The sequence below is a fragment of the Periplaneta americana genome, chromosome 8, assembly GCF_040183065.1.
Source record: "Periplaneta americana isolate PAMFEO1 chromosome 8, P.americana_PAMFEO1_priV1, whole genome shotgun sequence".
Classification (NCBI taxonomy): Eukaryota; Metazoa; Arthropoda; class Insecta; order Blattodea; family Blattidae; genus Periplaneta; species Periplaneta americana.
In genome coordinates this window covers 64,727,316-64,745,792 of record NC_091124.1, presented here as the reverse complement: position 1 = coordinate 64,745,792, position 18,477 = coordinate 64,727,316, and the positions used below count along the sequence as shown (strand labels likewise).

General features: G+C 35.0%; 1 protein-coding gene across 2 annotated transcripts in view; it reads right to left on the bottom strand.

The window, feature by feature from the left end:
• Cap-G (Chromosome associated protein G) overlaps nucleotides 1-9,318 on the bottom strand; it is a 94,892-nt gene extending 85,574 nt beyond the window's left edge. For both annotated transcript variants that reach the window (XM_069833001.1, XM_069833002.1), the window contains exons 1-4: nucleotides 9,070-9,318; nucleotides 5,716-5,931; nucleotides 4,551-4,691; nucleotides 3,118-3,205 (exon numbers count right to left, since the gene is read on the bottom strand). In XM_069833001.1, the coding sequence (XP_069689102.1) occupies nucleotides 3,118-3,205; nucleotides 4,551-4,691; nucleotides 5,716-5,931; nucleotides 9,070-9,204 (580 nt within the window). In that variant the 5' untranslated portion in view covers nucleotides 9,205-9,318. The remainder of the gene's footprint in view (nucleotides 1-3,117; nucleotides 3,206-4,550; nucleotides 4,692-5,715; nucleotides 5,932-9,069) is intronic.
• Nucleotides 9,319-18,477: the final 9,159 nt, after the last annotated feature.

Below are 18,477 nucleotides of genomic sequence, written 5' to 3'. Positions count from 1 at the left end.
TAATTTGGAAATGACACTCAGAGATGTCCCAGCAGAATAAGTCTTCGGTTACAAATGTTTCAGACGATCTAGAAAGTTCAAAAGTATTTATATCCAGAGAAAATTTCAAACCATTCTAAAAGTTCTAATATAATAATGGTCTGTGGTTCAGTTGATGATACACTTCTTCCGGCATATATTACATACAAGTCCCAACACATATACAACACATGGAAATAAAATGGCTCATAGGGTTAACCATAGTGAAAAGTCTTGTTGCAATAAGGGCATTCACTCTAACTGTACTCCCATGGGTGAATGGATGCTGTAACATTTGAAGACATACCTACTGTACGGGCTATTCCATATGAAATCGGACAACAAAATGCCATGACATGTCAGAACTGTCTGAAAATTCGTACAGAGTTTTAGTATGTGGGAACTGATAAATGTACAAATTTTGACTTTATTTAGCTCAGTAGTTTTTCAGTAAAATTCCTTAAAATTTAGCATATTTTGTATTTTATTCTTACTTTCAACGCGTACTATTACGTCTGGCTTTGAAATAAAAACTTAAGCTATAGCTAATTTTGTAGTGCATATTTAAGTGTACTAATGGGGTATAACACATATTATCTTATTGTTTCTGGAAATTATGGATATATTGTTTTTTGTGATTTATAACATGTTACCACCAAAGAAGTATGGATACAAAATACTATAATATTAGTTATTGTTGAGACAAAAACCATTCAATTTTTTTAAAAAGCTATTTTAAATGAAAAGCCTTAAAATAAATATTTCAAATCTCGGTATAAAAATACATGCTCCCTGTAGAATCACGCGGAGATGTGAGAGAAGCCAGAATATTCTTATCAGCTGGCCTTGAGTGGTCTTGTAACAGCTGGCGTGTTATCACAACACAAGGAATGAGATGAATACATGACCCACCAGCCAATCTTGTGTGTATATTATCAGGGTTATTGAATTCCAATGTTTTAGAGTTTTCCTTTATTGTGTTGCAGCAAATTAAAAAGACTGATATATTAAGGTAAGATAGTGATTGCGTATTGTCTTAAAAGCAAGAATTATACCAATTGTAACCATCAGTAAACAGTAACAGGTTAGTGTAGTAATTATGTAATATCTATATAAAATTATTTTAGTATTCAGAGAAATACATCTTTCATGTCGAGCTGTTTTCGAATGTGTGAACTACTCGCAGGATAGAACTTACGAGCTGCTAGTGTTGGCCAGCTACGCGCACACTCTGCTTGGTGTGGGATGGAGCCACGTGGCTAAGAAATCTACAATGAGAATTCTTTTCTTTATTTTATTTTTCATCATTACCCAAAGAAAATTTTGGATCTGTAAACTGTGTCTTATTCTATATTAAGTCACCCATATTGTCGTATTTTTATTTTTTAGCTATTTCATCAAGAAAAAAAGTAATATAAATAAATCTGCCTAGTCAAGTGAATAAGAATTTTTTAAAAATCCCTCCAAAGTCATTAGATTACTCTCTGGGTCTGCTTTAAAAAGAGATGTCGTTGAAAATCCTACCACTAAATGTCTCTGAGCAATGTTCTTTCAAAACTAAGAATTTTACGAAAGTACGATAAATTTGACGCTCTATAAAATGAAAATTAATACTAGTTGGGGATATTTTACCCACCATTAGGCTTGTCCAGTGAAGGCCTTTCAATGACAGAAGTACCTTTCTTTTTTTTAAATGCGAGGTCAAATTTTCTGAAATTTTGTCCAATTTCATATGGAACAGCCCGTACACTTTTTCCATATACTAGTTATTTTGACTAAACCTAGTCTGTTCTGTTTACATTTCCACATAAAGTAAATGTATTTGAGATGAAGATTCACTTGATTAAATATATTCAACAAACTTTAGTGGTTCATATGGAAAATTATATTTTTCTGTTCAAAAAATTAGTTTTTAAGTATGTTGTATCATATAATAAAATATTTTTCTTTGATATTTGTCACTCTAAACAAACAGATAGTAATTAATGCTTTGTACTGTATGTTGAATGTAACATTATTTCAATTTTTGTAATTACTGCATAGTATGAGCTGGAATATATAGAAGATCGAACACCCGAAATAATTAAAAATAAATAAAATTGCTTTGTAAAATTTAAAATGAGGGGAGATTGATCTACCTACCCACTATACACGTCTCCTGCTGCATTTTCAACTGGGTATCGAAGTCGCTCCACACGTAGTATAGGTCATTCGTTAACTCGTGAAATCAGAGGCTTGTGTGTACCATAGCTCATAGAACCTTATGGTGGAGTTAAGCGAGCTAGCTACCTGCAAGTGGAAGTGCAGCGAGGGAGGGAAGCTTCCCAGCACACTACTTTTTTTCCCTTATGCTTAGGTAGGTTTCACGAGATATCAAAGGCCTATATAAGTTTGATCACCTTATTTTTATTTTATTTTACATGGAATGTGTTATCTCTGAAAGCTATTTTTTTTCAATATATTTTGAAGTACGCTCTTTCCAATGCTAATTTTATATCTGAAATTAACTATACAGTTCTCGCTCAATTTAACATTATCAAATAAAATTGATCAATGTCACCCCATTCCACGGTGGTCAAACAAAATACATTTTAGGTTGTCTCATGAATGGTAAATTGTTTAGTCAAATCAATGAATTTCACATTCAGACATTTTAATATTAGATCAATCAATCAACCATAAATAAATAAATTATAATTAATGCTACTGTTTCAGTACATAGCATTGTGACTTAATCTGCTGTGGTGCTATCTGGTAACAGTTGGCAATGCCGACCATATTAGCTTCTTAAGAAATAATCTTACGTGAAGCCCACTATAAATGTAAAGTTTATACTATAATAGGGCAAATAGCTTTATTTCTTCATCTAATAAAAGCCAAACATAATTTTTTCTGCTTAAAAATCTGTTGTCCTTAGCCAGACTTAAATCTACATAGATACATTGGATACAGAGGAAAGTACAGTAACAATTAGACTATATATTGAGGGTTATTCTCTCAAAGATAATAAAAATATTAATTGTTGTCTAAATTCCATTAAAAAAGATTTGTTTAATAACACATTTTCTCTCAAGTTACCAAATAAGGATAATATGTTACCTTTGATAACTGGACAGTCTGCACTAGTGGGATCCTGCAGGCGCTGTAGAGCCATCACTGCCTGTGTTCGGACTGCTGGTAGTTTGTCCTTCAAACATGAGAAATATAGTTAAATTTCTTAACAAAATTATTTTACTCTGTTTTCATGAAAAGGTTAAAGTTTGTGAGTCATACAGGCCAACATTTAGACATGTAAGTCCGCCGAGTTAGCTCTGTGGTAGCGTATCTGCCTCCAGACTAGCTGGTCCAGGTTCGATTCCCGGCAGGGTCAGAAATTTTCTTGCAAAATTTCTACCTCAGGACTAGGAGAGATGGTGGTGCACAACTTCTAATTATTAAATTATGCACCAATATCCCTGGGTTAAATCTCAAATCTCTCCGCAATGCATATGAAGAGAAGGCATATGTCACTATTGATAATGATTCGCCCATTAGATGGGGACGTTAAGCCTGGCAGCCCCCTTGGTGCTCATCGACAGGAGTAGGCTATGTGTCGACACCGGGTTTCTCCTTCTCCCTTACTCACCTTCATCATCATCCTCACCCATTCCTTACATTACACGTACACGACCACTTAACATACACTCATCTTAGTACACAACATAACTCTTCACAGATACAAATCATGCATAACATGGCCCATCAAAGTGGTGTGCAATTTGAAAAATGGGTCACAGTCCTGCCATCTATCCACAGTATGCTGAACCCGAATTACGCAAAGTGAAGTGGGTAGGAATTAGACACACACATTTAGACATGTTAGAATAGTTACAAAGGAATACCTAAAAATAAATTTATAGGGCCATATTCATAGATATTCTTAGTGTGGGCTTCAGTGGATGATCAGCGAATTAATGTTTTTTTTATTCATAAACCAGTGTTAGCGATATGATATGATATGAATCCTGTACAAGTAATCTGTCGATAGCCAGGGCTAGTTTAGCACGCTCGTAGCACAGGCTAGCGAAATGTCTATGCATAGCAACCTAAGTGTTCAACAAATCTCATAATCCTTATCCATGAAAGACCAAGTGATCTTAAGTTCCTTCCCTTGGTGCGTGTTTTCATTAGTTAACAAATTATGCAATTTAAACACAGTGATCCGTGAGTTGAATCTTACACCATCTACAACAGTGATTATTAGAAAATTCTTACATCCTTTCCACTTTTATGTACTATAATTTCGCAGGTATTGCTATTATAAAAAAATATAGTCACAATTCATTGCTATTCACTGCTATAGCTATGTCATGTAGTAGAATAATATGAAACCTGCAACATCTGAATTGGGAAGATTCTTATAGTACAGAAATGTAAGTATTTTCACTGTCACACAGTATTTGCAAGAGAAGACATAGATGTATTACTTTAGGAGCTGCATTCTTAGTAATTACTCTATGACTCATGTTTCGTACTGATCTGTTGATTCTCACCTGAAGTCGCTCCAGCATGTTCACGCAGATTTTGTTACACAGCTCATCATCAAGTGAAGCCTCTTCGCCTAAATTATTTAGCAACTTGTTTATGAACTGGCATACTCTAAATCGAACATTGTGATCTCTTGTCTGATGATGCTGTGGAGTAAAAGAAGTAAATTCAACAGTATTATTAAATAACTCACATTTTCTGACGTCTAGAGAATATTTTAAGTAGGTTTGCTACATTTTCAAAATGAAAATAAGGGACAGTCGTAACATTTAACTCCTGAAACATACGAGAAATGGAGAGAAATATATGAGCATCAGCTTAGAGCATACAAGATGGAAATGATATAACTGTGCACATTGTAACAGCTTATTCCTTGGCTGGAGTACAACAAAAAAATTCTCAAATGGATACTTTTCTCAAAAAAAAAAAAAAAAAAAAAAAAAAATTACTCGATAAATACTATCTACACGATTCTGGTTTTTAATCTTATTAGAGAACATGATAAGAAATGATTTATCACTATGCAGTTTTTCAATAAAATGGATGGTTTTCTTGCAAATTAAATAAAAAAATTAACATGTATCGTTATTTCCTGTCATTAGGAAATCTGGTTACCCTACTGGAGTGACTAAGGGATGGAACTCTGCTGTTGAGAGGGAGAGAGGGCGAGGAGAGAGGGGAGGGGGAGAGGAGGGGGAGGAGAGAGAGAGAGAGAGAGAGAGAGAGAGAGAGAGAGTGAGTGAGTGAGTGAGTGAGTGAGTGAATGAATGAGTGTTTTTTCACACTTGAGCCAGCAACACACTGTTACCAAACTATGCAGACTTTCAGCCTAATGTTTTAATTAACCATGCACTTAATTACAAAATGCAGAACAGGTTCTTTTTATTTATTTTAATATAATCAATTTTCTACTTAGAAAGCTGTACCGAAAGTCATTTGAATTTGCAGAAGTTAAATGGTTAAAACACGAAAATCGTCTGTAGCTGCATTTTGACTGGCAACAGGCCATGATTGTTTGGCCAAACACCTGCAGAGAATTTGAATATATCAGTCCCCTAACTGCCCATTGTGCAAACATATGAAAATTCTGTGCACTATATTTATCTTATACAGATACAACATTACAGTACATACAACATCCAAATGTGAAAATTTCTTCAATTTACTTACTATGAAAAGGAAATTAAACAACTTTTTCAGGAATGGAGGCACTTCTTCAGTGTCATCTGCAATTGAGCTGTCTATGCTTGCATGTTCATCATATAATGACACACTGAATTTGGCTGCAAACTCGAGAGCACGCTCCACTGTAACATGTTTTTCTCCTATGACGAGAAAATGTTTGAGACACCTGATGTAATTGATGAAGAATACTTCCAATTCTTTCTGTTACAACAAAAATAGGAACAAATATTATGAATCATGAGCCAAAGATGGGCTATTTGAGTTGGTTCATGGAACTAACTTGCCATGCTATGTGATGCAATTACGTACTTCCAACAGTCATTTCACTTTTCTCCTTCCTCATTATGCAAAGTACAAAAAGAAAGTTCTGTAGTATTGTAATGCTGCAAAAAAATTCTTACTACTGACTAGACTCAACACTGGTTATAAAACAAACAAGTAACTTATCTGTTATTTTCTGGCAAAAGATTACATCTTTTGTCAGTTAATTTTGTTTTGTACGATAAAAAAATCCATGTTACAAAAGAGTCGAAATTAAACAGACAGCAAAATTGATGGTGTGAAACCAGTTTGAAACATAACTTATCACTACACGTATTACAAGTACACACGGCAACAATGAAAAGACTTTAATTGGATTCGAAAGCATGAGCAAGGGTGGAATAAGAACCACTTATGATTTCATTTTGGTTTCTCGAATTCATTGACGCTACAAGTTCAATGGCTCTAAAAGGAAATTTGGAGCTTTCACTTGCCCTTGGGGATCCCGTAATATTTGTGGCATGGGTGGCTTGGATTTTGCAAGTGTTTTCTGGAAAACATCTCTACTGTCTCCCTATAATATCTGGAAAGCAAGGCAATGGTAGTTATAGAAATATCAACAGAAGGAAAAAATGTGCAAATTATGAAGATTTTTATTACCTATGAAAATTTTATCAAAACATTATGATAGCCACATGAAAATTTTTCTAGCGTTAATTGCAATCTACACATTGTGAATCGTAAATATTTTTTTCCCCATACTAGTACCAGACATAGTTTAGAATATACAATTTCATATTTTACTTGTCACTAGAGGGGTCGGATTCATATACCCTATACTAAAAAAGGCAAAATATGCATGCACATATGTACTTAAGAACCAGGATATAGCTAACTAAAAAGAACAATACATGCACTGTTAAAATTTGGAGAAAAAATTATAATATGTATATATATGGTACATAAAACTTATATTTTATCATCCATTCATAATTTTCTGCCCAAGGGAAAGTCTTTCACTGCAAACCCAGCTTTTTTATTTTCTGTCTTCCTTTTAGTCTCAGCACATGATCCATATAATATATCTTAATGTCATGCAAATCTAGTCTTTCAGGTGAAGCTTCCTGTAAAGCAGATATGAATAATTTCAAGGGAAAAATTGTTCCAGGGCCAGGTATCGATCCCGGGACCTCTGGTTGAATGTACCAGCGCTCTCCCAACTGAGCTACCCGGGAACTCCACCCGACACCATCTCAACTTTTCCCTTTATATCCACACAACTCGCGTGGGCTGACGAAACGCCAGAGACCCACATCGAGTGCACACAAACTGTGTGACTTGGAATTGTGGTTTTCTGTTAACGTACACAGTGACGTATATATTATCCAAATCTAGTCTTTCAGGTGAAGCTTCCTGTAAAGCAGATTTGAATAATTTTTCCCTTGAAATTATCTTAATGTCGTCTATCATCTGATTTCTCCTGCCACGAACTTTTCTCCCGTTCACCATTCCTTCCAGTGCATCCTTCAGTAGTCAGCCAGTGACCCAGCAAATTCCTTTTTCTCATTCCTAATCAGTTTCAGCAACATTCTTTCTTCACCTATTCTTTCAAGCACAGCTTCATTTCTTATTCTCTCTCTGTCTATTTCACATGCTCCACTCTTCTCCATATCCACATTTCAAATGCTTCTAGTCTGTGGGATTGTTTAGATTTAGGAGTGGTTGTGTTGATGTCAGACTGCGTGTTATTCTTCTGATTGTGTTAGTGAAATGTTTAGATTTGGGAGTGGTTGAGTTGATGTTAGATTGTGTGTTATTCTTCTAATTGTGTTACTGAAGTGTTTAGATTAGCTTGCTCATATGGCACCACAGAAATTCACATAATTAGAACAAAGAATTTTCATAGTAGAAGCTTATCTGAAAAAGAGGGACTGTGGAAAGATAAAACGAATATTTGCAAGAAAATTTCCTAATGTTACCATTCCACATACCAACAGCAGCAAAAGACCACTCCTATACCTAAATCTAAACTCTCCACTAACACAATCAGAAGAATAACACGCAATCTAACTTCAACACAACCACTTCTACAGAGAGACTGAACTAGACTTGAGCATGCAAGAGATGGTTTGTAGTGTTCTGCAAGGCCTTCATGTTGGCCGCGTGCCGCCCAGTCGACCTACAATATAGGAAGCTACTTAACCGAACCCTCTGTAGTAATATAAAAATGGGAGAATAAGGAATGAAAGATGAAAATGAAGGGGGGGGGGGGAAGAGAGAGAGAGAGAAGCAAGAGAAATATAGAAGTTTCTTTTCGTATTTCATGATGCATCACGACATTAAAATTCTCATATACTCCCACTTCCACACATATCTTGTCAGAGAGCAAAAACGTCATATAGGAGGGCGCCGCCCCTTGGTAAATTACCAAACAGATTCATTATTAAAAATATTTACTTTAAATAACGCAAATTATTAAATCCATGGCGCTACAGCCCTGTGAAGGGCCAAACCGACCAGCCGGCTGCTGGCCTCACGTCCACATGCCGAAGCAGAGGTGGACGATCATGCAACCAGAATGGAGGTATCGTGTGGTTAGCACGATGATCCCCCCCAGCCGTTATAGGGGAAAATTTTAGAACACGGACTGCACCTAAACAATTTGTAATGTTATTAAAATTTGACAAGCTGTTCTTTTCAACCTGACGGTTATACAGGCCTATAACTTGATAGGTAATACTCTTTTGGTGTGGCCGCAAACATTGATACATGTGTTGTTTCTTACATTAATACAGACTAAATTATTAGCATCATACACACAGTGATTTGTTATACCTACTAGGCTGGACGAAAAAACATGCGTCCTATTCTCAATATTTTTTAGCCCCTAATTTTCGATTAACACACACACACCTAAACTGGGCTCTAACCTTAAAGAAAATGCCACTACCCCTGTACGGAAGCACGCCCCTTACTTTAGTACATATATCTCAGGTATATGCAACTGTAACTTGTGCGACTATTAAATCAAACATACCTTATTTTACATACAAAATGTAACAATTAAACAAATATTACCGTTTCAAACTCCTGTTTCATATGCTTCAGTAACTTCTCATGGTTAGTCGTATTCATTTGAGCATTGTAAAACAGAGTTTCTAACGCATCAGTGCTTGCGACTACATTATCTTTTGGTCGTCTACTCATGTTCATACAATCACAAACATCTACCACGCATAAAAAATAACTTCAAGAACAAATTTCTTAATATCGTGACAAAAAGCACATTCCTCACAGGAACCGCCAAAATGTACAGGTTGCCTTACTACAAAAAGAAATACAAGAGTAACCAGTACGATTTTTGACAACCCTTGCTATGAAACAAATACAATATAGAAATTTATATATTGTCAATGTAAAAATTAAAATAGGTTTTCTGCCGCTATAAAGGTTTAAAAAATCTCGCCTCATATCAGTCATAATTTTTTCGCAGCACAGAAATACACCACATCTATATAGAGGAAAAAATCTAGAGTTGGTGACACTGGAAAATTCAGCACTAACAATCGAAACTCCATTTCTCGAATTTTCAATATCTCGAAGTAACCCGCAAAACGGTTAAAAATCATAGACTTACTAAATTAAATTAAAAATAATTATAATAAATTTAAAATATTAAAATATCAAAAATAGAGAAGATTAATGCAAGACCGTCGCGAGGATGGTCTTGAATAATATATGTACAACAACGAGTTGATGTACATTTCACACTCCCAATAAATAGTGAATATGCTATCTCCTAATAAAATACTGCTGTAAAAATATTTTAATAAATCTGTACCAAACCCTTTGATAATTTACTACTACTTTATTATTAGAATTTCATTTCAACCAGTAAAACAAAGTTGGAAATTAATTACGAAAGTAAAATGTCATCTACTGAGGGTGCGAATATCCCTCCCCCCATAATGAACAATTATACATTTTCGGGGCTCGAACTCGGCGTTAAGGCAAAAAATCCTATACTATGTCTTATAAGAATATTTTAAAATTTGTAATAAAGATTTTTAACAGGTTATTCAACGACGCTGAATCAACTAATAGGTTACTCGTATCGAATTGGTGACAGCGAAATGATACCTATTTGGCAAGATGAGGCCGAGGATTTGTCATGCTATTACCTGACATTCGCCTTACAGCTGAGGGAAAAATCCAACCAGTACCAATCCAGGTGCCATACCTGTGGTTCAAGTGCTAGCACGCTGGTTTTCCATCTAAGAGGCCCAGGCTCATCCCCTGATAAATCGTAATGGAATTTGTGGTAGAAAAAGTAGATGCTGCAGAGAGCTTTTTGTGGGGTAGGTACTTTCGTTTCTCGTAATCATTATACAATAGGTCTGAGGCACGAATGCTACTAGGCCATTTGTCAGACTTGGATAATCATTGCATATAGGCCTACAGACTGTTCCAGAAGGAATAAAAAATATTTCAGGATAATGTAGTTTGGTTTAAACTACATCGATTTAACCTTATAGGCATATCTATGTCCGAAGTGTAACACAATAAATTTATGAAAGAAATATTGGAATATCTTGTGGTTCATTTTTTCAAACCCTGGATTCCTCTGCAATATTTTCTTCAGTTTTAATATGACAGCTTCACCCAGAGGGAAACTGTGCGTTTTTTTTTAAAGTGCTTCAGTAAAGCGCTTCATGCCTTTGCTGCAGCAAAATGAGGGTCGAAAAAAACGTAAGTAGGTCAACTGACTGCAAAATGGTGAACAATTAATATTGGCTTCTATTTCTGCCGTAATAAATTTAACCCTAAAAGAACCAAACATGTTAAATAATTTCGACTTCCATGATAATGACATGGAATTATTATTACTCGACGATTTTGACAATAATAAACGTTGCAAAAGACCAAAACACACATTCCGCCATGATGGATCGCGCAGCAAACTCATAAAGCGAAGTTTTGATTTGCTGCACGCTTACTACAGCGCTACTGCAAAGACGGTGAAGCAAATGTAATAAAAGAACGGTCTTGCTGCAGCGCTTTACGTCTTGCTTTAAAAAAAAAACGCACGGAAAGCTTTAATTGTCTGTTACCGTGGGTACCTGCTGCAGAGACAGCGATGAAATTTGCACGTTAGCTACAAATTTGCACCTATGACGTCATGTGCTGTCAAAACAATCTTTTCGTCCTTTAATGTATTTAATGTATTTTGCAGTTGAGACCTTTGGTCCGTGGTGTAGAGACACTAAGGATCTACTCACCCAAATTGGTACACGCCTACTGTCCTGTACCGGCGATCCTAGATGTATCAATTTCCTTCGTCAACGCATTGGAATAGCGGTTCAGCGAGGGAATGCTGCCTCCATCCTGGGATCATTTCCTAACTCTGTTTCGTTAGAAGAGATCTTTCTCATTTAATGTGTAGCAAAAAAATAGAAAGAATTTCTCAGTCTAGAATCTTGAAAAGAATTTGGTCATATATTTTAAGCAGGAACAATAAGCAGTAAATAATGTTGTTTTGTTTGTTTGTTTGTTTGTCTGTTTGTTACTTTTTAAAATAATTCTTGATCAAGTTTGAATAAATTTAATTCAAAAGTTGTGTGTATATTGTACCTTTCATCTATTGAAAATTGAAATTTATATAGTTGCATCAAGGCAAATTATATTACATAAAATGTTGTTGTTGTTGTTATCTAATGCCGGACTTTGGCAATGAAGCCATTAGCGTTAACATAAAATGTTAATTGTTATAATAATTTATTCAAACTACAAATAATGTTAAAGGGGAAGGAGCAAAAATTTTGAATCTTATAAATTTTGATAAACAGTTTGGTTCTTGTAAAGGTCAATTTCGTGGTTCATGTTGCCTTAAAAGAATAACTGTAAGGATAAATTTTTAACGATTGGGCAGTTTTTGCGACCCCTTTCACAGGTTGGACATAAAACCTAAAAAATCCTATTTCACCTACCGTATTTCAAAAACCTAAAAATCTGGTCTTTAATCATAACACAATATCCTAAAACGTAGAAATACGTGTATAATGTCTATCCAACCATCAGATTTCGTACATTGGAATATCACGTCCAGGAATCAACTCAGTACATACAATCATAGTAGTTGAAAAGTAACTATTTTTTTAAGTAATCAAAAAGTAACTCAACTGTCATTGCAAATATAATTAAAAGTAATCTATGTACTGATATGCAATGTAAGAAGAATGAGGAGACCTTATCAAGTGATTGGGACTAATTCTGGTCGATTTCATAGTTTTTTTTAAGCATCTTGAATATTCAATCATGCATTTAGCATTCGCAATGACATGGATGCTTTGTTATCAGTTAAAATTCTACCTGACCGAGAGAAACCTTTCTTTTACGTCTGCACTCTCATGGGATAGAGTCAAACACATCTTTATTACTTCTGAAACATTTGAATACTTAAGCATGCCACAATAGACAGTTTTCAATATTCATCAATAGTAGATTTTTCATTTACTGTAACTTTTTCTAAATGTAGCATTTTCCACTCATTCTGCAGAATATCAGTAGGAACATCTATAGAGAGAACCTCAGCAACTTTCACAATTTATAAATGATGCTTCTGAATTTTTTTCCTTAGGTTGCAAGAGACGGGGATGTTTAAGAAAAGATTCAGACGCAGAGACAGATAGTAATGTTTTCTGTATAATGCTGTTGTACATTTCTAAGAAATAGAAGAACTTCTTTCCTGGCATGTCTTTCATGTAGAATTGAACTTCGATATTTTACCACTACAGCCTTTAATGGTAGAAAGTTGCCTGGCTGAAAGGTCTGTTCTTGATTCTATCTGATACCAAATTTCTTTATCAGCCGTGCAAATTCCACTGGTAAGAACGGAGCACAGACTTTTGAGTTCATCATACATGATATGTATAAGTAAGGTGAACAGATTTTCAAGTTCCAAAATCGGGGCACATTGCAAAGTGCGATAGTATAAATGAATTGTGAACTTTTTATATAAATTTACGTGAGAAATATGAATACCCAATATAAAACAGAATCGCTATAAAAGCAACACATTACAATACATGGATAAAATAACATAAGACACAAAAATTATATATTATACATATTAAAATCGACTGATGTGTTGAATAGATTGTTTCGGAAGAGAGTCATTTGATCTACTAAATTTCGTCTGGTCTGATTGCTTTTTCTTTCGCCTTGAGGATGGCTGTTCTTACTTCTCTTCTTCTGCTATGCTTATACAGTAACAATTCTTCGTCGTGTGACTCTGGCTTTTTGATTTGGCATGCATTGGTTAGGTTACCTCTGTTGAAGAGAAGGAAGAAGTGTTCCCCAAGATTCCACTGGTTAACTTTCTTCCAAGGGCAAGAAAGGGCTCTATTTGCGCCTCTTGAGCTTGAGCTTTCCCTTCTTCTTCTATGAAATTAGTTCCCTTGATCTTGAGCAGTTTCTTATATGCTTTCCTTTTTTCTGCATAAATATTTAGATTTTCCTTTCCTGGGGGATGACTGTATACAGTTTTCTGTTCTTTTCAGAGCAGTATCTAATCGGCTATTTTTAAGGAGGACTTAAGTTTATTTTTTAGTTTCTAGTTGTACGCCCTCCAGTTTTCTTGAGACTGTAGGGAACTTTACCGTTTATTTTATTCGCTTCTCATTTATTAGTGTAAATGTTTATTCTACCAGTAGATGTTTTCTTAGAACAGTGATTGGTGAGGAAGAGAGTACTTGTTGTATGAGTCATATGAAAATGCAATCTTGTTGCATCAGGCTAGTATATCACATGGAATGAAAACGTCAGTCAGTTAATCACATGGCTCATAACATCTCTCTCAGTCCAATCTATGTATATTTGAATACTGGCACTGCCAGCCCCACTCATTGAACTGAATATGAGTGGTAGCCAATTTTGAAGTGAATGAGATATAATAGCAACACCAGCAAAGGCAACTTACTGACAACTTTAGAATTCATATCCCTTAAAACTATTACTATGAATCCAGCAAAATCTAAATCAGAATAAATCCTAACATCTAGGCAAAATCTGGGACAAATTGGTGTCCCAAAATGCCTTCAGAAAAATCCGAGACAGAAGGTTTAAAATTAGGACTGTCCCAGAAAAATCAGGATGGATGGTCACATAACTTCTTTTTCACATCTTTTGGTGAATTCTTTAATCAAATCAGCACTTGAGATGACAAAACTCTGGTATGTTTTTTACATTGATTTCTTAAAAAGTGAACTACTTCTTCATTAACAGCAATGATGCACACCAAGGATAAAACTCAGAAAATACTTTTCTAGGGCTAGGGTTACCATCCATCCGGCAGAAGGAAGACATGTTCTCTTTTTTAATAATTTTATCCTGTCCGGCAGGCATTTAAAAAAAAATTTGAAATGTCCGGCATTTCGCATTTCAACTAGAATTAATATGAATATTGAATAATGTGCGATATTGTGCATAGAATATCTAAAAAAAATGGTGAAAACCTATGAAAAAATTTAACTGCTTTCAACAGTTGAAGCTGGAGCACATAAAAAAAACATAAAATATGATGACCTGTTAACATGCATTGAATTCTTACACTTTAAAAATGTCACTATTCATGATTCTAAGCTATTTTATCAATTTTATTCTGGAATGTACAAAGATATGCCAATCAAGTTAATTTGGACAAAGATTTAAGTTTATCTAAACAATGGTGCAAATTCTTCAATTCCAATAGTTCTGCGAGCATTGAAACTTTCTCAGAATTCTTAAAAATATTCTATTTATTTATTTATTCCAAGTCACAATGGAAGTGTTGAGAGAGTATTTTCCCTAATATCTGCTCAATGGACAAAAGAATGAAATCGCATGCTAACGGAGACAGTAAGAGGTATCACCATGGCGATATATAATTTCAACGACATGTCCTGTGAACAGTTCCATAGTTATTTGATATAAGATAGAAATTTGTCTCTTCAGGCTCTTGTACACAAAGTGGGCTCCACCGATAAGTAGGGTACAGATGTGATACTGATCAAGCAACTAGTGAGAGAACAAACTAAGGTGAGCCATTGTTTTTATCTTTAATTTTGTTCATACCAATTTTTGAAAAGACCTCCTTTTTTCAGCAATGTCCTCTTATTTTAGATTCCATGTCCTCCTATAGAATTTCTTCTCATTGTAACCCTATCTAGGGCAGGCCTTTGTTCAAGAGGCATTCACAGGCATCTCTCTATGTAAGCCACCCTGACGGAACATGGTTCAGTAATTTCTTCTTTGGCACATTTATTTCTTGCTGTATGTCAGTGCAACGTTCCGATCTACTATGAAACCCAACAAAGAAGCGGAAAACCATTCCAACTCAATTTGTACTTTCCAGAGACTATTGAAATTTATAAGTGAATATTGCATCCAATGGTGGCAAAAATCGAAACTACATCTAATGTTACAAAGCCAGATCAGTATTACAGGTAGTATCCATTATGCCAACAATGTTATTAGTAGTAATAATTTTCACATTACTCCCCAAAGGCGCGTGTAATGATTTATCAATTTAAATGAAATGTTTAATCATGCATACCACATATGGTTTTTGGTTTAACATTATGCAAATTAATATAATGATTGAACATTAAAGTGAAAATCATTGACAACACATTTGCTCTGCTACGCAATCTGTTCACAACAATTGGTTGTGTCTTTAATAGTCAAACATAAAAGGATCGCCAACATTTAATCACTGATCAGCTGAAGAGAAGTGGCTGATATGGCTTCTTTGTCACTGACTGAAATTATAAACAGACTATACAAAAAGATGATTTATAGTTCAGTAATATTATTATCAATGTTATAAAACTGACAAATTCTGTAAATAATGGGTATTTATAATATCTGTTTAAAATTGTCAGATTGGAAAACTTATAACCAGTTTCTTCCCATTATTAGTGTACAACTAGTACATTCCGACCACTAAGAAATTTCTATGAGGATACACATTGGAAGTCCGATAATAGAAAGAACATTGCAGCACTTTATTGGTAAGCTATAGAAATAATTAATATCAGAGGAGAAAAATTCGCTCTGGTACCGGGGATCGAACCCGTGTCCTTGGTTCTACGTACCAAGCACTCTCACCATTGAGCTACGCTGAAGTCCAATCCACAGCACCAGATCGAACTCCCCTCCTCCAGTGCTTTCTCTTTGTGGCCTGACTCCAAGTTGGGCATGCATGTTGACATTTTTTATTAAGTCAACTGCCATTATACAAGAAGCGCACTCAGTTGAGTGACTTTGTGGCCGGGATTCCACAGTAATCTGTACAGAAATATGCACTGTTGCGAGAAGAATTTACTAAAGATTATTTTTTTGGTCCTACAGAATATATGTTATGGTAACAAGTTCGATCCGGTGCTGTGGATTGGACTTCGGTGTAGCTCAATGGTGAGAGTGGTTGGTACGTAGAATCAAGGACCTGGGTTCGATACCCGGCGCCGGAGCGAATTTTTCTCCTCTAATATTAATTGTTACCAAAACAGATATATTCTGTAGGACCAAAAAATAATAATCTTTAGTAAATACAGAAATAATGTTGCAAATCAACAAATCGCTATCCGACAACAACATATCTGAACAATCGTCCCTCCATTCAATAAAACTTTCTGAAAATCATTATGTATTGTATGAATATTACATGTCCCAACATCAATAAGTCCACTACCTCTAACTGGCAAAACTTCTTTATTAATTAGTCTATTTTGTGAACATTAGGTTCATTATTTATAAATAACAACATGCAGTTCAAAGCCAAATTTGATCTTTCTACGGCCAGTGATATATGCTTTGATAGTTCTGCAGTAATATGGATTAAGAAGAAATATTCAAGATGCTTGGACTGTATTTTTTATTTACTTTCAGACCAGTATCTTATCAATATTTGAAGATCTTTTACATTCTCTACACTCGTTGTCTCATCAAACTGAATACTAGTAGCTATACTATGTAACTTATGCGCTTTGAGCATCTCTGATCATTTGCTCATGAAAGTAAGGATTTAATGCATTAGTGATAAAATAACTAAGTTTAGATTTTGACAAAGAAATCTCATCAGGGAAACTACTGGTATCTGGAAACATAGATTTAAATATACACTATCTTTTATTCTACTGCAGGAAGTAGCTAAATAATCACTGTCAACAGATTTCATAGTCCATGTTAACTCAGCTCGTGTTGTCTCGTCTTTAACACTAATATTTGGATTGTACAGTACTTACAACATTACTATTCCCTAACTGTCTGTGATGATGACAATCCAGACTGCGACTTATGACACACTGAAACTTCAGTAGGTTTCCGTTTTTAGTGGGTTATTTTACTATGCTCTATAGAATACTTCTGAAATAATAAACAGGATTATACCTCACCGTAATCCTTTTCTTACTATTTTGGTTAACATCTCAGGTTATTTAGTGTCTGAATGAAATGAAGGTGATCTGGTGAAATGAGTCCGGAGTCCAGCATCGATAGTTACCCAGCATTTGCTCATATTGGGTTGAGGGAAAACCTTGAAAAAACCTCAACTAGGTAACTTGCCCCAACTGGGATTCGAACTTGGGCCACCTGGTTTTGCAGTCAAATGCGCTATGCGCTAACCGTTAAGCAGTAGGGCCGACTCTGGCTTCTAAACACAATTGGAGTGGTAATACCTTTCTGAAAAATTGCTTTTGTGTTTTGTGAACTGAGCATGTTTAGTCACAGATCGAAACCTTATATTCATTGTAAAGCTATACTCACAATAAACAATCAGCAGCATTTTTACCACAAAAAATGTTTTCCTCAATATTAAACGAGTTTTTAAATTCTGTGATATTTTGAAATAGCTTCAGATTTGATCTCAAATCAAATATCAGCACATACTCCGTTGAGATGACGACGTCAGAACAACTTCTGTGATTAAGTCATTTTCTTGAACATAGATCTCGTACATGGTTTATCCTGTAATTTATGTTATTTCTTTATTGTCAAAAGCAGATTAAGAGAAATGAAGTTTATCTTTTTAGGTTGAAAGTCATCTAATTAATTTTAAAAAGATAACATTTTTAAGCAAATTTCTAGATACCATATACAGGGAATCTCTAAAGTGATGAATTGCTTGTAGCCTATGCTAAACTCGGCCACTATCATTGGCAGATGGGAAGAAGAGAGAGTGGGCAGTCAACCGGCAGGTGGTCGATTACACAAGCTATATTCAGTCGTAGTCGTACTGTGAATGTGTGATTATGTATTCTGTTTACAACAAAGTGTGTTTCTTCTGAAGAAGTATTACACATACATTTCAATACAAAATAATCGTTTGTTTCATTATGAATTCCCAGGTGAAAACCTTGCTAACAGAACCTCAATCTGTAGATTTATGGAAAAGTTTGAAGAAATAGGTTGTTCTAAATAAAAGAAAATATGGTAGGCCTCGCATGGTCA